Source organism: Pagrus pagrus (genome assembly GCF_965226575.1).
Source record: "Pagrus pagrus genome assembly, contig: HAP1_SCAFFOLD_43, whole genome shotgun sequence".
Taxonomy (NCBI): Eukaryota; Metazoa; Chordata; class Actinopteri; order Spariformes; family Sparidae; genus Pagrus; species Pagrus pagrus.
The window spans coordinates 150,785-173,765 of NW_028175420.1; the positions used below are offsets into that span (position 1 = coordinate 150,785).

General features: G+C 42.8%; 1 protein-coding gene across 8 annotated transcripts in view; it reads left to right on the plus strand.

Annotated features, from left to right (window-relative positions):
- The window catches only part of LOC311253765 (uncharacterized protein), a 34,848-nt gene extending 22,633 nt beyond the window's left edge, over positions 1 to 12,215 (plus strand). For 2 of the 8 annotated variants that reach the window (XR_014621882.1, XR_014621883.1), the window contains exons 6-8: positions 6,184 to 6,839; positions 7,356 to 7,484; positions 10,111 to 12,212. Coding sequence is in view for 3 of the 8 variants with exons in the window: in XM_084384239.1 (XP_084240365.1) it covers positions 4,840 to 4,958; positions 6,184 to 6,542 (478 nt within the window). In the remaining 5 variants the exon portion in view is untranslated. Of the gene's footprint in view, positions 1 to 4,839; positions 4,959 to 6,183; positions 6,840 to 7,355; positions 7,485 to 10,110 lie in introns of all 8 variants that reach the window. The other 6 variants (XR_014621880.1, XR_014621881.1, XM_084384240.1 and 3 more) reach the window with 5 other exon arrangements.
- The last annotated feature ends 10,766 nt before the right edge of the window (positions 12,216 to 22,981 follow it).

A 22,981-nucleotide genomic window follows, 5' to 3' on the forward strand; every position in this document is an offset into this window, starting at 1 on the left:
GGGGGGGGGCAGACTTTAATGTTGCCTGTGGCATTAGCTCCAACATTGCCATACACTCCAGGCCAGTGGTTCTCAACCTTTTTAAGTCGCGACCCCCAATTCAATATGCACTGCTGTCCGCAGTTGAATACATTGTGATCTCGTTGATCTGCTCTGTACATGCGACATCTATTGCACGTCTGTCCGTCCTGGGAGAGGGATCCCTCCTCTGTGGCTCTCCCTGAGGTTTCTTCCGCATTTTTTTTTCCCTGTTAAAAGGGCCTTTTTTTGGGGGCAAGTTTTTCCCCACTCGAATCGAGGGTCGAAGGACAGAGGGTGTCGTCTCTGTACAGATTGTAAAGCCCTCTGAGGCAAACTGTGATTTGTGAATTTGGGCTATACAAATAAAATTTGAATTGATTTGACCCCCCCCCACCCCACCCACACACAATCAATACACCGTAGGCTACGTCGAATTTACAAATCAGACAAGCACTTATGATCACACTTCAGCTATTAGTTTCTTTATCATTTTATTTTGAAACACTTTTGAATATTTTCAAACAAGAGTCTGACTTTTCACGTGAGTTACAGACCGACGATGGTCGCTACATCCCATCATATTGCTGGTAGTTGAGCCGGTTAAAATGTAAACAATTAACGCAAACTTTTTTTCTTTTTAATGAAATAAAATGATAACCAGCACATGCTAATTAGGAAGCCTTAACAAAACACACTGGGGAGAAAAACTGCCCATGTTTCATTTTAAACATCTATGTTGCTGAGAGCTTAAACATGAAAAAGAACGTCATAACATTGTGTCATAACAACAACTTAACAAGTTTTGTTAAAACAAACTCCTAACTCTATAAATGTTGTCTTCTTTTTTTTTTCTTCACAAAGCCAAATAGCTGCAACCACTATGTAATGTGATGGCTGGGCCTTTTGTTTGCCTCTTGTTTGAACAGAGCAGCTGCATTCTTGGCTTTATGTTAGACACGGCCACGCGAAGATCACTCTCAACTCTGAGGAGTCGTGATCTGTATTTGTTTTTCAGTATTCATCTGTATTTTGTTGTCATTCATCTGTATTTTGTTGTCAGTGCAGAAAAGGTCTTTTCACACAGATATGTGGATGCAAATGGAAATAGTACATCGGTTGCAGCTTTTGACAGTGCTGCGTACTTTGTTGCTACTGACAACCAGGACTCTTCCAGTGCGCATGCCGAGATAGCAGTCTGTAACGTGCGGTCAGAGGAGAGATCTAGCAGGGCGTCCTGCAGCTCTGATGGCAGGTGATGTGCGGTGGAGGTGGTGAAAGGCTGGCATATCCAGTCGTACTTTTCCGGCGTGTCATCATTTGGGAAGTACTTATTGAAACTTTCAAGCAGGCTTCTGAGGTGAGAGGCAATAATTCCTTTCATAGTTTGAATGGTTATGTCGTAACTCTCCATAAAGTCATCAAGCTCAGGGAACATTTCAACACTTCCCCCTTGCACTCGCACAGCCCACCACTTCAGCTTTCTCTTAAATGCCATGACCTTATCAGAGAGAATAAGGACATTTGTGTTTGGGCCTTGTAGGGACAAGTTTAAGCTGTTTAGTTTGTCAAAAATGCTGGCTAAATATGCGAGGCTCGTGACCCACTTTGGGTCAGTCAGATAGTCAGCAAGGGGAGAACTACAGTCTGATAAAAATATGCGGACCTCCTCACGCAGTTCAAAGAGCCTCGTTAAAACTTTGCTGTGAGAAAGCCACCTGACCTCTGTGTGAAAGAGAAGTCCTTCGTGGTCTGATCCCATTTCATGACAGAGTGTGGCAAAGAGTCTGCTTTGCAGTGGCCGTGATTTAATGAAATTGACAATCTTAACTGATGTTTGGAGGACACCTGCCAGCAAGTGCTTCCCTGTGGATCATACAGTGCAGAAATTTCACATGGGGGCTACCTCTAACACGCAGGCCCTCAAACCTTTTCTTGCCCCCTGCATAGCTCCAGCTCCATCTGTGCACACAGAGACACAGCTCTCCCATCTCAGTCTCTCTTTTTGTATGTTACTGTTGAGCTTGTTGAAAATGTCCCGTCCAGTGCATGTTCCCTCCATTGATGAGCAAAACAACATGTCCTCGTAGCTGTACCTCACAAAGGCCAGCAGCTGCGCATCTCCTGACACATCTGTGCATTCATCAATTTGCTCTTCCTCACTCTGTCAATGAGTTGCTCTTTAATGTCATTTGCTATGTCCTGAATGCGGCGCCCCACGGTGTCATTTGACAGGGGAATGGTTAAAGAGTGTTAGATATTTTCTCCCCATGCATTGCTCTTGTGATTGCTACAGCTGCGGGACGGATGAGACTCTCCGCAATCGTGTGAGCCTTTTTCGATTGAGCCACCAGATATGCGACCTCATATGAAGCTGCCAGGGCCTTAGCAGGGACTGTAGAATATTCACTCACCACTGTTTTTTGCCTTTTTAGTTCTTGCTCCCTGCGCTGAAAAAAATCAATTGGCTTATAAGTTAAGCTGCTGTGTTTTGTCTCTAAATGTCTTTTTAGTTTTGCTGGCTTCAAGCTCTCAGTGCCATATGTTTCTCAGGTGGTGGTTCTGGTGGCTGATCTTGGGACCCCTGCTGCTGCTGCTGACTGTCTTGTGCTGGAACACTTTTTCTTTTAAGCCATCGCTCCATTTTTCCAGCTAGCAAACTTGCTGCAGCTGTGGCTAAAACAACAACGCGCCTTTTTTCTCTCTCTTTTTCTTTTTTTATTTCCCCCCACGGTGAGAGGCGGGGTAGAGAGAGAGCCGTGTCTGTATGTGTGAATGAGAAGGGCAGACATGCAACTGGTTTTGAGTAATAAAATGCCTGTTTGAGACCAACCGCTCGTCGTCCTTGTAACATCCGGTTGGACGCTCATTATTTTGCGCATTTATATTTTTCCAAAATGATTTGGCGACCCCCAGAAATCATCTCGCGACCCCAATTGGGGTCAGGAATGGCTGCTCTAGGCGATGATGTACCCACACTCTATGACCTTATGACCCCGCCAATATGCAAACCTGACGGGAGCAGTGAGGAGGATCAGAGTTCAGTAGCCGATTTCAGTGAGCCATTGAGTGATTCAGTCACATTGCCTGTGTCACCACCAGAGTGCAGAGGGAGTCCTCAGAGAGCTGCCTTTCTTTGAGGTAGACTGGGAAGCAGGGCCAGTTAAACCTCACAAGTCACAAGCACAGTGAAGACGGGAGAAGCTAAAGGGTTCACTTAGACAAGGAGCACAAAGCTCTCCTTAACCACCAGAACTGCTTGATTTTGAGTTTCCCCCAGATTTGAGCTCACTGCAAAAACAAGATGTGACACTGAAGCAGTAGTTTGAAAAGGTGACAGATGTGGAGGGTGTTCAACAAAATAACCCAAGCTGTTTAGATGATGACACCTACATGGTGAAGGAGGGTCTTCTCTATCAGAAAAGGGGAAAAAAATGAGACTTTAGCACTGCCACAACAGTTCAGACAGAGAGTTATGGAGATGGGGCATTCAATTCTATGGGCAGGTCACCTGGCTTTCCAGAAAACTCTGAACAGGATTGGAAGCTGCTTTGTTTGGCCAGGGATGTACACTCAAGTCTCTCAGTGCTGTGCTTCCTGTGAAACCTGCCAACTAACCTCTGCTAGAGGAGTTACACGTACCCAATTACAGTCTTTGCCCATCATTGATACACCTTTTGAGAGGATAGGCATGGACATTGTAGGCCCATTTGAGAAAAGTTCCTCAGGCCACCTTTACATTTTGGTCATGTGCGACTATGCCACACGGCACCCTGAAGCCTTCCCTCTCAGGTCTTTCAAAGCTAGACAAGTAGCAGATTGCCTTTTACAACTTTTTTCTAGAGTAGGCATACCCAAGGAGATTTTAACAGACTGTGGGACGGATGGGCTGATGGAGCGCTATAACCAGACACTGAAAAACATGCTGCGCAAGTTTGTGTCTCACACAGGTTCGGATTGGGACTGCTGGCTGCCATACCTGCTGTTTGCGTACAGAGAGGTCCCATAAGCATCTACGGGCTTCTCTCCGTTTGAACTGTTGTATGGGCACCAGATGAGAGGACCGCTGGACCTGCTGAAAGATTACTGGGAGAGTTCGAAGCCAGAAGGAGAAAATGTGGTAGCATATGTGGTAAAAATGAGGGAGAGACTGGAGAAGATGATGGCGCTTGTACATGAACACATGGAGTCGGCTCAACAAAACCAGAAGGTGTGGTATGATCAAAAGGCCAGAGAGCGGGTCTTTCATCCAGGCCAAAAAGTACTGTTGTTGTTGTTGCCAACCAGTGAAAGCAAGTTGCTGACTAAGTGGCATGGACCATATGAAATCAGCAAACGTGCGGGTAAGGTCACACATGAACTTTTTATGCCGGACAGGTTTAAAAGATACCAGACTTTTCATGTTAACCTGCTTGAGGAGGTCCAGGTGCGTTCAGAGCCTGTGCACCAGCAGCTTTTGGTCCGTGAGGTGCAGGAGGAGGATACTGTTGACAAGTTCTTCCCAGCTACCACCACAACAGCAGAGGGCCCAGAAGTGGACCTGTCACATCTGTCTCTCACCCAGCAGGCAGAGGCGAAGCCCCTGCTTGACCCAGAACTCTTCAGGGAGACACCAGCTTTCACCTGACTGGTGCAGCACAGGATTCGGCTGAAGGGAGATGCCCCAGTGCAGTAGAAAAGCTACAGGATTCCTGAGCGGTTGATTCCTCTGCTGCAAAAGGAAATTAGGCTGATGTTGGAGCTGGGAATAACAGTGAGTGGCAGGCCCATTGTATTGGTCCCAAAGAAAGATGGTACTCTCAGATTTTGTATTGATTTCAGATACCTGAATACAGTGTGCAGCTTTCGGTACATCACCACACTGGACCTCAGCAAGGGCTACTGGCAGGTTGCCTTAGCACCAGATGCCAAGGAGATGACAGCTTTCAGAACACCATTTGGTATGTATCTGTTTAAGGTCATGCCATTTGGTCTCCAGGGGGCGCCAGCCACGTTTTAAAGACTAATGGACCATGTTTTGAGGGATTTATCTGACTGTGTGGCTGCATATTTGGATGATGTAGTTATTTTCAGCCAATCATGGGAGGAGCATATGGTGCACCTGCAACAGGTGCTGCAGAAAATAGAGGCACCCCCATCTACCCCTCAGACACTGTCATTAAGTTTGCCGATGACACGACTGTAGTTGGCTTGATCTCAGAGGAGGATGAGACAGCTTACAGGCATGAGGTGGATCATCTCATACAGTGGTGCGGAGCAAACGACCTCATCCTCAACACCTCTAAAACCAAGGAGATGATCGCTGACTTCTGTAGGACTAAGGTGGAACCGTACGCACCCCTCCACATAAATGGGGAGACGGTGAAGGATGTAGAAAAGCTGAAGTTTCTGGGAGTCACACTGTCGAACCAGCTGGCATGGACGAACAACACCATGCAGCTGGTCAATAAAGCTCAACAGAGACTTTTTCCTGAGGAAACTGAAGCGGGCCAAACTACTCCTCAACTTCTACAGAAGCACCATCGAGTCCATCCTGACCACCAGCGCCACAGTGTGGTACGCCAGCTGTACAGCCGCGGAACGCTACAGTCTCTATCGTGTGGTGAAGGTGGCTCAGCGCGTCATCAGGTTGAAGCTCCCCGAACTGGACACCATTTACACAAAAAGGCTCAACAAGAAAGCCCTCAGCATCCTTAGAGACACCCCACACCCGGTCACTCCATGTTTGAGCTGTTACCATCTGGCAGAAGGTTCAGGACAATCAGAACCAAAACAAACAGACTAAGAAACAGCTTCTACCCCAGAGCCGTTGCCTACATCATCCCACTTCTATCATAACAGTCACTGTTATACACACGCATGTTATACATGCTGCTGCTATCACTTATTATTATTATTATTATTATTATTATTATCATTATTTGAAGCTGCACTGATACCTTTCTGCTGCACAGACATTGTATTTTATATATACTGCTGCTCTTGTCTTGTTCTGTTGATCTCCATGTGTGCCTTTTATGTTTTTTAATTTTTTTTAATATATGTTTTATATTGTCTAACTAATTGTCTTTTACCGAGAATAGTCTAACAAAGTTTCATTGTACACCCAGTATAATGACAATAAAAGATTCATTCATTCATTCATTCATTCATTCATTCATTCAGACGGACACTTTTGGAGTGGGCCTGGGAGCAGTGTTTCTGCAGGAGGTGGAAGGAGAGGAGGTGGTGGTGGAAGGAGAGTCGGAAGCTGCTGGACAGAGAGACAAAGGTACTCTACAGTGGAAAAGGAGTGCTTGGCGATGAAGTGGGCCATCGACACCCTCAGATATTATCTGCTGGGGCGGCACTTCTTCCTGGAAACTGATCATCGGTCTTTGCAGTGGCTTTATCGCATGAGGGATGCCAACATGCACATCGCTAGGTGGTACCTGGCCCTGCAGCCCTATGACTTCACGGTGCACTACAGGTCAGGGAAGTCAAATGTGGTGGCGGACTGTCTGTCCAGAATGTCAGAGGAATGAGGTACTGTTCTCTTTGGGGAGAGGGAGGAGGAAATCTGACGAAGAGCACATCGTCACCAGGCTTTGCACACATGGCACCACGCACTATGGACTGAGTGTGACTACATATGCAGAGGAGCAACAGCACTTTATTGGAGATTTGCACAATACATTTTAACACTGTTTTTTGCACATTTGTATGGATATGTTTATCGTATTTATTGAACGTTTATTGTCCTTGGTCGGGTCTTGGTTTTACAGGTGGGTGATGTGTGGGCCACGCAGCTCCACCTAGAGCAGCGGGACAGAGGGTTAAAGGTGCATATTAAATGTGTTAATTCCTTCAACAAGGAGCTAAGCTAAGAATGTGTATTGTGTTGCTCAATAAGTGCATGCAGTGAAGAAGTCAAGTGTATTGTTTACTCACCAGTGTTTGTCTTCAGGGTGTGCAGGCAAAAGGCTTCCCCCAGGAAAAAAGACAAAGTGGGATGTGTATTTTTGTTGTTAGGGGAGGCAAATGAGGGTGTGTATTTGTTACTGATAAGGTGGTGTAAATATAGGAATAAAAATGGTGGGTTAAACATGTTGATAGGCAGTGGATCCCTGTGGATGGAATCTTCCAGGGTCATTAGCTGTGACACCCTATAAATGGGGGCCATTTTAACAACCTGGGGGAGGTGGTACTGATGTGTTATGCTGTTTGCTGAGGTGGAGGAATAAAGAACCACCTCTGTGACCCACCTTAAACCTGCCTGTGGATAATTTTTTGCTGTACCATCCAGCCGTAATTGTGGTCATTCTCACATGTCTGACTGAATATTTTGTATTTCATAGAACCATCAGCAGAGTAAACTATTGCAGCTGATGAGGGGGATAACATCCCACCAACACACAAGAGACGCAAACAACCATCAGCAGAGGATGGAGCATCTGGAGTCGGTGCCAGGAAACCTTCTTCCAAAAGTGAATTTTGAAACATTTTCATTTATTTGGAGTAACATAAGTAGATCTGGGTGTGTAAAATAAATTTAAAAAACGCACGCCTCAGTCTGGTGGCACCCTAGTACATTTAGTCAAGTAATGTATTTAATTACAAATTTGAGATACTTGTACTTAAATTTAGCCTTTTCTTTTCATATTACTTTTAAAGTTCCACTTTACTACATCTTAGAAGCAAATATTGCACTTTTTACTCCACTACATTTATCTGACAGCTATAGTTATTACCAGTTACACTGGAAATTATTATTTTTTTGCACAAAAATGAAGGGCTTATACAATATGGTTTGTTATAAATTCAAGTATTCATCAGTTTTTACATATATTGCTTATATTTGATTAATCAGTTGATTGACAGAAAATTAATTGATAACAATTTTGATAGTGGTTTCAGTTATTTTTCCAGTAAAATCATGTGGTTGCCGCTTTACAGCTGGTATGACATTTGCTGCGTTTCCTTTAAATCATTTCATTGTATTTATAATGTTCAGGTTTGGACTGGACATTGTGAAGGTGTCACTTGGGCCTCTGGCTTACTGTGACCACAGTTCTCAATATTTTTACCGATCAAAGGATTAATGGAGAAAACAACCAGCATGAAAATAACCATCGGTTGCTGTCCTAAACAAAATATTACAAAATCCTACCTTTACGTTATTGTAATCATTCTTAATGCCGGTCATCGGGTCAGAATTTCTGTTATCTGGTTAGATTAGTCATAAAATGGAAACTATTTTTCATGGTGGAGTGCTGAGGATGAATCGAGTCTCACAGCCTGTGGAAAGAAGCTTCTTGTTAGTCTAGTGATGCAGCACTAAAACAAACAAGCTGGTCAGGCCTGGTATTATTTGTTGTGAGCGCCTGTTCATAAGTGGACAGCTCCAAGTACAGGTGTGAATGCCTTAGGATTTTATGACTCAGACCGCAGTCAGTGGTGGTCTTGGCCACACGTGACCACATTCTTTTAGCACTGTGTAAGCACATGTGTCCTGGACCAGATTGAAGCACCGCCTGTTCAACTGATATTTTCTGTAGAGTGCTGATCACACTAAGACTCATTATGGGCATAGCCCCTTCAGAAACGTCCATAATGCAAAATAATTAATAGAATAAATGTCTGAGGTAAAACACAGCCCTCTATGCACTCTCCCCTCTCCTCCTCTCCTCTCCTTAGCAGCGGCGGTTCAATTTCAACAGTGGGGGGGACCCCTGGTGGAACGAGGAAGATGTAAGACACGTTTCACAGAGGCTCCGCTGGAATGATATTTTTTTTTTTTTACACTTTTATATTACACTTTTGTATTTTTTCGGCCAGCTTTAAGCCTTAATACTGCAGCCTTTTACTATAGGTAAACTTATTTTTTTACTTGCGGACACTCTATGATGGCAGGCCGAGGGAGAAATGATGCTTCTAAAACAGGCTGCGACAGGCCCCAGCCATCACCTGAGCAGCTAGATGCTAATGCTAATGCCACTGTGGCGAGAGCGGGTCTGAGTGTGTGTTTGTGTGAGCGTGTGTATGTGTAGTGTGTGTCGTCAACAACGCCACCTGGGATTTTAACCCAGGAAATAGCCATACAAGGCCAACACTAGGGCTGCAACTAACGATTATTTTGGTTGTCGACTAATCTAACGATTATTTTTTCGATTAGTCACAATTATTTTCGACTTTACCTCATATTCTCAGAGCAAATTAAAAACCCATGAAACATGTATTTGAAAACATAATATTTTGAAACAACTGCATTTTTAAATTGTTATTTTAATGAAACATAAATTGACAAAATAATACATTAAAGTGCAAGTTGTGATAACAAAAACATAATGTACAAATAACTTTACTATACTATAACTATACCTTTTTGAAATAGTGCTGCCAAGTCCAAAATTTCAAATAAAACTAGTAAATGTAAATAAAATTTAAAAAAATCCAGTACAAATGACTGTATAATTCACAAATTCTTCAAATTGCAATGCAGGAATGTGAGCATATCAACATACTCAGGTGTGAGGCTGGCTCTCTTCTTGGAGGTTATGTTCCCAGCAGCTGAGAACAGTCGCTCAGAAGGAGTAGAAGTGGCAGGAATGCACAAGAATGACCAGGCTAATGATGCAAGACTTGGATATTTTGCTTCATTTGACTTCCACCAAGATAGGGGATTAAAGTACATCAGTACCTGCAATGGGACAACAGATGAAAATTAGGCTTGTGAAAAAGTATGGCATGTTACAGTTGATGTTAAATGTTAATTAATAAGAACTGTTCTTATTTAAACACATAAATCTTGCCTCGTTGGTGATAGCTTGGTTGTGAGCATCCTGTTCAGCAGTCTCACTGTCAGTATCTGTTGAGGAGTCACATCCAAACAGTGAATCAAGAGACCCATTTGAAGTTCTCTTAGCACATGTAATGGCTTCCTCATTCTCACTGGCACACTGCCTCTTTGCAGTTTCTTCTTGCATGGACTGTAAGGCAAGAGATTGGACTTTACTTTGAAATTTCTGACACCAGGTTCAGTGTTCAGTTTCTGAAAACGCGGGTCCAGTGCAGCTGCAATGATCTGTGTGTTTGTGTTGTCATCTTTGACAGTGACTTCTCTGGACCAGCGTGCAGTTGTCTCCTGTGAAGCAGCTGCCTGGAATGCCAGAAACAGAAGCTGTATCATAGGTGGTCTGAGTGGACTTCTGAAGCCCTCTGACCAGAGGAGGCAGGGCAGAGGCGGTAGCATAGGTTTCACCACTCAGGTAGACAGTGGCACTTTCAAAGGCCTGAAGAGCTTTTGCCAGTTCCTCAAGCAAGGCCGACTGGTCTGGTTTCAGGTCGAGATGCTGTTTCCCTTTCTGTGTTACTGTTTGGGTTAGACAATGTTGCAGTCAGCGGCCATCTCTGTTCTAGCAGACGAGTCACCATGTAAAAGGTGCTATTCCACCTAGTAGAGACATCTTGGATAAATTTCTTCTCTGGGATTCCCATTTGTTTCTATTTGGTCTTCAGCTTGCTTGAGGCTAGTTCACTTCTTTTGAAGTGCTCTACAAGACACCTCGCTGCTCCTAGTGTTTTAGTGATCTGAGGATGTTTCAGAGCATGACCGATCACCTATTGTGGCCAAGTGTGGCCTGCACAGCGGACTGAATTCCACCCATGCTTTTCTTTCAAAATGTTTGCAGCCAGCACTGTGTCAACATTGGAGCCATTGTCATGGACAACAGCCACAATCTTGCTAGCAGGGACCTCAAACCTTGCCATGGCATACTCAATCCATGCAGCAATGTTAACTCCAGTGTGTCGTTCTTCCAGTGGCATGGTGGTGAGGCAGAAGCTAGTGAGTTCCCAGTCATCACTTAAAGTGACAAGTGATGCCAAAATATGCCTCTGTGGCAATACTGGTCCAGGCATCAGCTGTCAGGGCAATCTTGCTCTTAGTTGATTTAAGGACGTCTATAAGATAGATTAATGTTGAGTCGGTGTGTAGCTATGCCAAAACAATGTCGGACTCCGTAGTTTTCTCCGGGCCCCTGCCAAACCTAACCAGTGATGACATGTTCAGCCGCATGTCATCATTCAACCGCTGGCTGTCAAGGTGGTGTCCAGCAAACGATGTGGGCTTTGTTGATAATTGGCGGACTTTCTGGGGAAAACCTGGTCTCATTAGGAGAGACGGCATCCATCCCACTTTGGACGGAGCGGCTCTCATCTCTAGAAATTTAACCCATTTCATTAGCCAACAACCAGCCTGACAACCCAGAGTTGAGACCAGGAGGCAGAGCTGCAGTCTTACACGCTTCTCTGAGCTTCCATTAGATCAGTTGCTCCATTGAGACTGTGTCTGCCCCCCGACCACCTAAATTAATTAAATTAATCAAATCAAAAGTCCACAGAAGAGGAGTTGTGCATGAAAATCTAATAAAAATTAACAGCAACTCTGCAATCTCAAAACAAGACAAGAGAATTAAATGCGGACTCCTAAATATCAGATCCCTGTCATCGAAAGCTGTACTAGTAAATGACTTAATTTCAGACTGTAATATTGATTTATTCTGTCTTACTGAAACTTGGCTGCATCCTGAAGAATATGTCAGCCTGAATGAATCCACTCCACCCAGTCATATTAATACTCACATTCCTCGAGGCTCCGGCCGAGGAGGTGGTGTTGCAGCTATTTATGACTTAAGTCTGTCAATCATTCCTAAACCTAAATTAAATTATAACTCATTTGAAAGCCTTGTTCTGAGTCTTTCACATCCAACGTGGAAAACTTTACAGCCAGTTCTATTTGTTGTAGTGTATCGAGCACCTGGTCCTTACTCAGAGTTTTTATCTGAATTCTCTGAGTTTTTATCAAGTATAGTCCTCAAATCAGATAAAGTAATTATTGTAGGTGATTTTAATATTCATGTGGATGCCGTTAATGATAGCCTTAGTACTGCATTTATCTCATTATTAGACTCCATTGGCTTCTCTCAGTGTGTACATAAACCAACTCACTGTTTTGACCACACCCTTGACCTTGTTCTAGCTTATGGTATCGAGATTGAAAATCTAACAGTTTCTCCACAGAATCCTCTTTTATCAGACCATCACTTAATAACTTTTGAAGTTCTATTACTGGACTACACACCATTAGGCAAAAACTCCTTCACTAGATGTCTATCTGATAGTGCTGTAGCTAAATTTAAGGAAATTATACCGCTGGCACTAAATTCAATGCCATGTCTTAATATAATAGAGGACTCCTCCGCTAACCTCAGTTCCTCACAAATCGATCATCTTGTTGATAGCACTGCAGGCTCATTGCGAACAACACTGGACTCTATTGCCCCCCTGAAAAGGAAACCTATAAAGCACAGGAGGTTAGCACCCTGGTATAACTCGGATACCCGCAAATTGAAGCAAACATCACGGAAATTTGAAAGGAAATGGCGTTCCACCAACTTGGAAGAATCCCGCTTAGCCTGGAAAGATAGCCTTAAAATATATAGGAAGGCCCTCCGCAATGCCAGAGCAAGCTATTACTCGTCATTAATAGAGGAAAACAAAAACAACACCAGGTTTCTTTTCAGCACTGTAGCCAGGCTGACAGAAAGTCACAGCTCTACTGAACCATGTATTCCTACAACGCTCAGTAGTAATGACTTCATGAGCTTCTTTAATGATAAAATTTTAACTATTAGAGACAAAATCCATCATCGCTTGCCCTCAACTGGCACTATTGTATCTTTAAACACAGGAACCTCAGAAACAGTTGTAAATTCTGACTTATATTTAGACTGCTTCTCTCCCATCGACCTCCACCAACTAACTTCGATGGTTTCTTCATCTAGACCAACAACTTGTCTCCTAGACCCCATCCCAACTAGGTTGCTGAAAGAAACTTTACCTTTAATTAGCACATCTCTACTAGAAATGATCAACCTGTCTCTATTAACAGGATACGTACCACAATCCTTTAAACTAGCTGTAATTAGACCGCTCCTTAAAAAGCCTAATCTTGACCCAGAAGCTTTAGCCAACTATAGACCTATATCCAACCTCCCTTTCCTCTCCAAGATCCTTGAGAAAGCGGTCGCCAACCAGCTATGTGACTTTCTTCATAAAAATAGTTTATATGAGGATTTTCAATCAGGTTTTAGAGCACATCATAGCACAGAGACGGCACTGGTGAAAGTTACAAATGACCTCCTCATCGCTTCTGACGAATGACTTGTCTCTGTCCTGGTCTTACTAGATCTTAGTGCTGCATTTGATACCATTGATCATCACATTCTACTACAGAGACTGGAACACTTAATTGGCATTAAAGGACCCGCATTAAACTGGTTTATGTCCCATTTATCGGATCGATTTCAGTTTGTACATGTTAATGATGAGTCATCCCTGTATACCAAGGTTAGTCATGGTGTTCCTCAAGGCTCCGTGCTTGGACCCATACTATTCACCTTATATACGCTCCCTCTAGGAAATATAATTCGGAAACACTCCATAAACTTTCATTGTTATGCAGATGATACACAGTTATACCTATCAATAAAGCCAAATGAAACTAATCAGCTTACTAACCTCCATGCATGTCTCAAGGACATTAAGACCTGGATGACCTGCAATTTTCTGCTGTTAAACTCAGATAAAACCGAAGTTATAGTACTTGGTCCTAAACACCTTAGAGATGCATTATCTAATGATATAGCGAGTTTGGATGGCATTAACTTGGCCTCCAGCACCACCGTCAGGAATCTGGGAGTTATCTTTGATCAAGATATGTCCTTCAACTCCCACATAAAACAAATTTCAAGGTCTGCATTTTTTCATCTATGTAACATTGCAAAAATCAGGCCCATCCTGTCTCAAAAAGACGCAGAAAAGCTAGTCCATGCATTTGTTACGTCCAGGCTGGACTATTGTAATTCTCTATTATCAGGCTGCCCTAACAAGTCTCTAAAGAGTCTCCAGCTGGTCCAGAATGCTGCAGCACGTGTACTGACAGGAACTAAGAAAAGAGATCATATTACTCCTGTATTGGCCTCTCTGCACTGGCTCCCTGTAAAATCAAGAATAGAGTTTAAAACCCTTCTCCTCACTTACAAAGCTGTTAATGGTCAGGCACCATCATATCTCCAGGAGCTCATACTACCCTATCACCCAACTAGAGCATTACGCTCCCAGAACGCAGGATTACTTGTAGTTCTTAAAGTCTCCAAAAGTAGAATGGGAGCCAGAGCCTTCAGTTATCAAGCTCCTCTTCTGTGGAACCATCTTCCTGTTTTGGTCCGGGAGGCGGACACCCTCTCTACCTTTAAGAATAGACTTAAGACCTTCCTCTTCGATAAGAGCTTATAGTTAGGGCTGGGCCAGGACAGGCCCAGGCCTGTCTTGGACCAGCTCTTAGTTATGCTGCTATAGGCCTAGTCTGGGGGACAATGACACACTGAGCTTCTCTCTCCTCCCCTCTCCTCTCCTCTCCATCTGTATACATTATGCCTGTATACATGCCCCATCTCTGCATGTCACTGACTTACTTCTTCCCCGGAGTCCTTGTGCTTTCTAGTCCTACAGGCTCCCATGGATCCTGGCCGCGCCCGGGTCGTGGATCGTGGATGCGCCCACTGCTATGGCCCTGCCTGATCGTGGATGCGCCTACTGCTATGGCCCTGCCTGATCGTGGATGCGCCTACTGCCATGACCCTGCCTGACACCCACCACTACTGTCTCTAATATTAGTCACATCTCTGTTACATACGTTCCACTACTATTATTGTAATGCATTACTACATACCATCCTTACCATTAATCACTACTACTGTTATCACTAGTAATCACATTTCCATGTGCATTTCATTATTATTGCTGTAATACATCTTAATGTACTTTCACTCCTGTCAACCATCGCTTATAATTGAATACATTGTGATCTCGTTGATCTGCTCTGTACATGCGACATCTATTGCACGTCTGTCCGTCCTGGGAGAGGGATCCCTCCTCTGTGGCTCTCCCTGAGGTTTCTTCCGCATTTTTTTTTTCCCTGTTAAAAGGGCCTTTTTTTTGGGGCAAGTTTTTCCTCACTCGAATCGAGGGTCGAAGGACAGAGGGTGTCGTCTCTGTACAGATTGTAAAGCCCTCTGAGGCAACTGTGATTTGTGAATTTGGGCTATACAAATAAAATTTGATTTGATTTGATGTCATTGACTATCATGTTGACGATGCTTTCTGTCAAGACTTGAGCCATTGGAGGGGTTCATGTGCCTCTTCTGACAACAAAGTCATCTACACGCCTTTTCTTGGCACTGGAACTACTAAAAGAGAGAACAAAACAGAATTGTGTATCATTTAAGAAGCTGAAATCTATGCATCATCACGTTGTCATGCCTGATAGTAATTATTACAGTTTTTAATTGATTACATATCTTACAAATGAATTATTATTGTTATAAATCATTGCATTAAGTGGAGGTTTACTATTCAGTGTCTTATCCAATTTATATTATTACTGTTTTGTACTGATTTAATATCCTACACATGAATTATTACTGATATTGTTGCTGTCAGACAAAAACCTCTTATTTGCAAATTTGACTTTTTTCGACTATTTTTTTATAATCGATTTTACTGGCCACCCTTCACGTCTGTATACATTATTAACCAATGAATGTATTCAAAGAGCTTATCTCCAGCCGGCCTCTTGTCATGTTATGATGCACGGCAGAGCTTGGGTTCACGACAACCGCAGTTGTTGTCATTCGAGATCTGTTGCATTTTTAATAACTTTGAATTTTAATAAATCACTTTTTGGTTGCACACTATTGGATGAATATGTCCATTTCCGTTCTATTTGCTCGTAGGTTTGTAGCTTACTACCTACAGTTGGTACTAGTTTCAAATAGAGGTTTCCCTCACGGAAAGCGTGATTCACGCGTTGCGTGAAATTGTAGGTCACATTGTAGCCACTAGGTGGAAGCATCATACTGAAATGCAGCTCAAAAGATTTGGGGATAATTCCACATTTGACCACAACATAGCTGCAATGGAGAGTGGCGCTGTTCATAGGCCATAGGCTACTTAATTTGCAGCTGTGGTCGAGAGAGCTAGAGAGTGAATGGAGAGAGGGAGCGCTACGCCGGTAAATCAGATCAATGTTGTTTTTTATTGTTTCACAGTGGTTACGTTCAACAGGATCAGTGGTTCTCATGGGGGTCCTGTCCCCCTCCATATTTTTGATCTCTCCTGTAGCCTGGCCGGGTCTGGCTCCAAGTTTTAGCAAATTGTCTCATATCTATTTTCTGCAAGTTCTCGTGAATGTAACAATCCACTTATAGCCCACGATCGCTCGTTTAAACAGTCTCTAAGCTGCTTCGGTCGTGCCAGCAGCCTGGACCCGATGCAGCTGGACTCACGAGCGGAGCATTAATGCACATCTGTCTGCAGCTGCTCCAAACACACAATTTGAAGGGACAGATTAGATGTTAATTTTGTTAACAGTGACTTTGTTGATACTACTTTAATCGTAGAATGGAGCCACAACGGGCTGATTTCAGCCAAGAGCAGCAGGTTGTTTTAATGGAAAGTAGGCTATGAGCGATACAAAAAAGCTGATCACAGCCTGAAGCAACAGTGTTGCTGCAAATATAACAAGAGGAGGCTGCTTTTAATTTCTGACAGCTGAACATTGCGCTTTTAAATATGAAGCTTACCCAAACAAAAAACTAGAGCAACAACTGTCATTTTTTAAATTGTGTTTTCATATATTTCACCGATTGTAATAGAATGCGAGTGTGTTTTATTGAAAGCGAGACTGGGTGTGTGTATGAAAATCGCTACAGTGAACTGGTGCTTTGGTTTTTAGGTGCTCTACAATCTCATAGTTTCAAAGAAAATGGATTGATTGATTTATACTTAACGAAATGAAACGAAAACAATATATATTATATTACTATATTGTTGCAACTTTAGAAAATATAATCCAGGGGAAAAAAGGCTTACAAACATGGACCAAAACAGCTCAGTAATACGCACAAAAATCCAAAAGAAACGAAAATGAACTAAAAAAAATAACTAAACATCATGAAGTGGTCTCAATCTGTGTTTTACGCATGCCTCTGTGCATCTGGCACATGTGTCTTGGAGTTCTGAATGGAGGCTGTATGTTCAGCTCCCCTTACATGTGAAATTTATTACATGAAACACGACGAAATTTCTTCACTTATGAACTGAAAAGTGTGAGGAGAGCTACTGTAGGAACCGGTTTTTCTGTTCAAAGCAAACAGCTGTGTGAAGTACTGTGGGGGGCAGGACTTTTGTCTGACAATGTACTTGAGTGAAGTATCCACAAACACACCCATTGGTCAGTGTAAGTGTGACTCCATCTCTTTTTACTTTTTAAACACACACTAAAATTATGGAGCGTGAGCATGTAGTTGACGCGTGTCTTAGGCCACAAAAACTCCACAGTTCTTTCTCACGTGGGTTTATTGAAACCTTTATTCAAGTTACAACAAAAAATAAAACTGTAGCAATCCAAAATCAGGCAATAATCATTAGCACGGTCAAAAACTAGTGTGCTCTCCTCGCCTCCATAATCATCACTGAACCAAAGTACGCACGCATCACGTTACGCACATCTCAGCCAATAAGAAGAGCGCAGTTGTTATTAACTAATAGGCACTCTTATAACCTCAAATATACAAAATCAGAATAAATCCAACAAATCTAAATTATTTATCACCTTATGTGTAATATACAAAATGGCTCCTACAGTCAGAGATAAATGGAGGATGCTAATGTGTTACATTGTGTCCAGCTGTCGTCACAGCAATTATTACAAGCACACCTATTGGTCAGAGATAAATGGAGGCGCTAATATGTCTATTAAGCTCATTACTTTCAATAGAGCCGAGAAGATGGAACATAGGAAAATATTTTTCATTCTAGTTTTAGAGGCTGCATTTAAAAAATATATATATAAAAAAATAAAGTTATTACTTTACATCACGTTCATAAGATGTGTAGTGACTGGAATTCAGACTTCCCAAAAATATAAGATATATACATGGTAGCCTACGTGCTTCAAATAAAACATTTTTGTTTAAAAAATCGACAGGTATACAGAACAGTGCAGTATGATATACAGTAGGTAATTTAAAGCAGAGTGTGTCCTCAGATCTGCGTAGTGTGCGCATCAGTCTTTCAGCAGGAGATCCTTCGGCCCTGGGCATTTTTCGCCGTCTGCCATGCAGTCACATGCCAGTCGGTCCTCCCTTTAATGCTATGACCTGTTCAATGACTTTGTCCAAGTGATCTATGTATTTGTTGCAGGCCTCTTTGGTGAGCTTATATTTCCAAAATGACTCTATTGCGGAGATCAGTTCATCTCTGTTTTTGGGTTTGGCCTCACAGCGAATGTAGCGTTTCATTGAAGCCCAGACTAACTCGATCGGGTTCAGATCCGGCGACCTAAGAAATTTTTGCTGAGCATAAGGTTTGTTCTAAATTAAATAAAAGCCTGTCCCATACAGACGCGTGTCTCTCTAAAGGGGTCCGCTCGGCACACACACACCCTCCAAAAAAAAAAAAAAACTATTGGCAGAAGTCCGGGCCGTGAGAACCGGCAGTCTACCTCTCGTATGGATAATCCAACGGATTTGATCTGGAAAATCCCTTGTTGTGATAGACTCATGTGTTTTCATAATCTACAGTAGCCTATCATAAAGTGGATACAATCACCGCAACTCTGTCCGGAGCTTCGCTACTTTTATTTCCGTATACTTGGTAACAGTAACCCAGGTACAAGGATCCCCCCCTCCCCGCTTGACTTGAAATTAAAAAAAGTGACACAGGCTATTGCCCGTTCCTTCATGAGAAATCATCCAGCAGCACACTCAATCAAACAAGGTGGGGAATGAGAAATCTGCGGCACTACTGTACAGTAGTTCGCTCATTTTAAAAATACAGACGGGTGTGTTTCGAGCTGACGAGACTGAGGACCGAAAAAAGAGAGTGAGACGTATACTGTAGCTGCCGTCGTTACATTTGTCTCATTGAAAAACTATACTGTATTACAGTGGCGAGCGGTGACCTTTTACTGTGGTCATGCTGAAGTGTCAATACCATGCGCGCCCGTAAGGGGGGTATTTATTTATTAATAAAAAATATAATATGGTTTTTAACTACTACAGTGGAAACCGCTTATAGTGATCACGTTGGTCCAGAGTACATTTGATCACTATAAGCGGTTGATTGCTAAAACCGAATTGTTATTATTTCACTTATTTTTTTGTGCAGAACATAATCTAAATGCCAGTTGTATAGTTTTTCAATGAGAAAAATGTAATGAAACGGTCGTCAGCGCGATCCTCTCGTCAGCTCCAAACTCACCCTTCTGCACCTCAATCACAGACCACAGCTGGTTTTCCACACAGCATTTACAGTAACTCACGTGACACGTCTCAGATCAGTAGGCGCTGCTGCCGGTGTGTTTTTAAAATGAGCGAACTAGGCTAGTAGCGCCGCAGATTGACAGATCTGACACTTGTTTGACAGAGTGTTTCGAGATGGTTTTCATGAATGAACAGGCAATATGTCACTGTCAGACCGGATCGTTTGACGGGAGGGGGGGTCGGCCAGTTTTTGTGATATTTACTTCAGGAGTAGGCCGTCCACTTGAAATTATAGTTTTCTTTTCCTCAAAAGTTCTCCGCGAAAACGGCACTGAACGCAAAGACTGAATAGAATTAATATTTTCACTCATTTTGACCGGGCTACACGATGAAATGAACCACTGACAGTTTCCCGCTGAACAATTCAAACAAGTCAGTTTTGCGCATGCGCGTTGGCAGATAAGCTGCTTCACTGACAGCTTTTTTGCCATTCAAAATGCTCATCTACAGTAAACACAGCCTCTAGCAGTAACTGTACTACTCTGTGTCACAGTGCGCACGCGCGAAACAAGCTGTCAGCTTTCCAGCTTTTCGCAAGCAAAACGGGACAGATTAGGCACGGATTTAAGACCAAAACAGTAGAACTAAGGTATTGTATAATTGAACACACTGCCAGATTAATATTTTCAATTATTTTTATTGAAGGGCTTGGGCATGCACTGCATTTATAGCTTATTAAGACCGCTCGCCCATGCTGTATTATTATTATATTGCATTCCCCATTTGTGCTCACTGCCCCGTGCTGCTGTCTTATGGAGGCGTCCTGCTGCTCACAGATGCCACCTGGCGGTTGTTTGGGCACATTGCAGCTTCTGGTGAAAACACAATTACTCCTCCAAAAAAAAAATCTGTGTGACTCTCCCGTGACTCATGCGTGAAATCCTCCAAATGAAACTAGTACCCACTGTACAGTGACACGTAAATTTAATACCATATATTGAAGATAGGAGGCTTCTGCTTGACAGCGACGATATGCTACAAACCACTACAAAACAGATAGGCTACGGCTGTAAGTCACTGATAACGAAGACAAATAACTTTTATCGGTTCAACTCGTGAATTTACCCTTCTGGCGTACATGCCACCACAGCTCCAGGGTGCTTACGTTTCAGGTGCTCATGCATGGCTGTAGTGCTGCCATGAAATGACAGCTGTGTTTGACAAAATTTGCACATCACATGTGAGTGACGCCGAGATCGAAAAGTGGCCAAAGGTATGTTGATTGCCGCTCAGCGGCTTATACCGATGCCTAGAGTCTTATGCCGTTCCACGGAGAGGTGGCCAAAGTTATGTCTATTGCTGCTCAGCGGCTTATACCTATGCCTAGCTTTATGCCGTTCCTCGGAGAGGTGGCCAAATTTATGTCGATTGCTGCTAAGCGGCTTATACCGATGCCTAGAGTCCTATGCCGTTCCTCGGAGAGGTGGCCAAAGTTATGTAGATTGCTGCTCAGCGGCTTATACCGATGCCTAGCCTTATGCCGTTCCTCGGAGAGGTGGCCAAAGTTATGTCGATTGCTGCTCAGCGGCTTTTACCGATCCCCAGACTCTTATACCGTTCCTCGGAGTGGTGTGCCGCTGTTATGCCGCTGATATTCCGCCGACACATGACGGTGTGTGCCGCTAGAGAGCGTTATGCTTCTGAGAGACTGTTGGATGGGTACCGTCCCCTGATGGATATGCAAATGTAATGCCACTGGGCTGGTTTTACGACAAGTGCTGCCGTAAATGTATACATTGTTGTAGTCTTTTTTGACAATGCTAACTTAACACATTGCCGTAAATAAAGGAACGTAGGCTATGTGTTTCTTTTGGATGTTATGTTGGTGGGATGTAGGCATATAGACAGTAATTACACTTGGGATTCTTGCGATATGATAGCAAAGTAATATGTCTAAATTTGGGCCTATACACTACTTAAAGCTAATGAAAGCGATAGCCTTAGCTAACATGGCTACTGTTAGCCCAGCCACCGTAGCCAGTCTGACTAATCGATAGCAGAAACTTTGAGCCAACCAACTAAACAATACTTACTGACAGGCTTCCTTTACTAGGAGAACACAAGAATACATTACTTCATATAAAATCTACTTCGACGAACATTATCCATTTCAATATTGTTTTGAAGATGTGGGTACAAAATGAATGTGTCACAAGTCACCATTAAATTTGTTTACTCATTTGGATCATTTGTTTAGGCTGAGACGTGATGTTTATAAGTGACTGTGTGCAAGGCACAAGCTAAATACATGTAGCTATACGATGCTTTCCACCTTTGTAGTAAGTAACATTGTTATGATGCAGTAAGTAGTGCAGCGGCCTTGCAGTGAAAGGAGTTTGAACTGATCATGTGAACTTTATTTATCCATTGTTTTTTTTTTCCTCTTTTGCAACAAAGACATCCTTTATCCTGTACAATGTGCAAATAAGAGCATGTCTTAATTTTGGAGCTTGACTAAGAAAACACATTGAAATGTCTTAGTTGAAAGCCAGTATTGCAAATCCTGGTGGAAATATTGTCTAAATGTGAATTTGTCATTGTTGTCTTCATATACTCAATAAAACATTTGCACTTCTGAGCCAGTCGAATGTTGTGTTGCTAGTGATTTCTGTTTAACAGAAAAATGCTCACTGGAGGATTGTTGTAGACATCGGGGCGTTTTTCTCATGAGCTTAAGAAATGAGAATGTGTAAATGTATTGACTACGCCTGGAATAGTTCACTGCTGCCAATGTCCAGATGCAGGTTCCTATATCTGCCAGAGGGTGGCACTGTAGACATTTGATGACTTGTTTTCATTCATGGTCTAACAGCCACTGAACCTAGACCTGTTTACAGTCTGGCTAGTTGTGATAAAGAAAGTGCTGAAAATGTAGCGTCTCAATTTAATTGTTACTCCTATCTTTCATCTATCGGATCATGCTATTCTACACATGTCTATGCAGCAGCATTTGTTCAGAATTAGAATCAGATTCAGAAATAGTTTATAATCCCCGAGGGGAAATTGCTCCCATTCAAAATTCAGAATATGCAGAAATAATAATAATAATAATAATAATATTAGGAGTTGAACAAAGTGTTGAATGTACTCCTGTGGCTGACCACCACGTCATGGCGTGGATGAGAGCCATTGTTCAAGATGACATGTAACTTGGACAGCATCCTCCTCGCTGACACCACCGTCAGAGAGTCCAGCTCCACTCGCAACAACGTCACTGGCCTTGCGGATCAGTCTGTTCAACCTTTTTGCGTCCGCTACCCTCAGCCTGCTGCCCCAGCGCACAACAGCATAGTATAGCACTGGCCACCACAGACTCATAAAACATCCTGAGTATAGTCCGGGAGATGTTGAATGACCTCAATCGTGTCAGAAACTAGAGATGTATGTATATATATATAATAGTTACATATACCACTCCTGCTTCAGCACACATTTCCCTGAGATCATGGTAGTATTTTCATACATTAATGTAAAACAACAATTGTGCTTCCTGCTGGAAAGCGCAGGCGCAGACACTGTAAACACGAGCACTTATT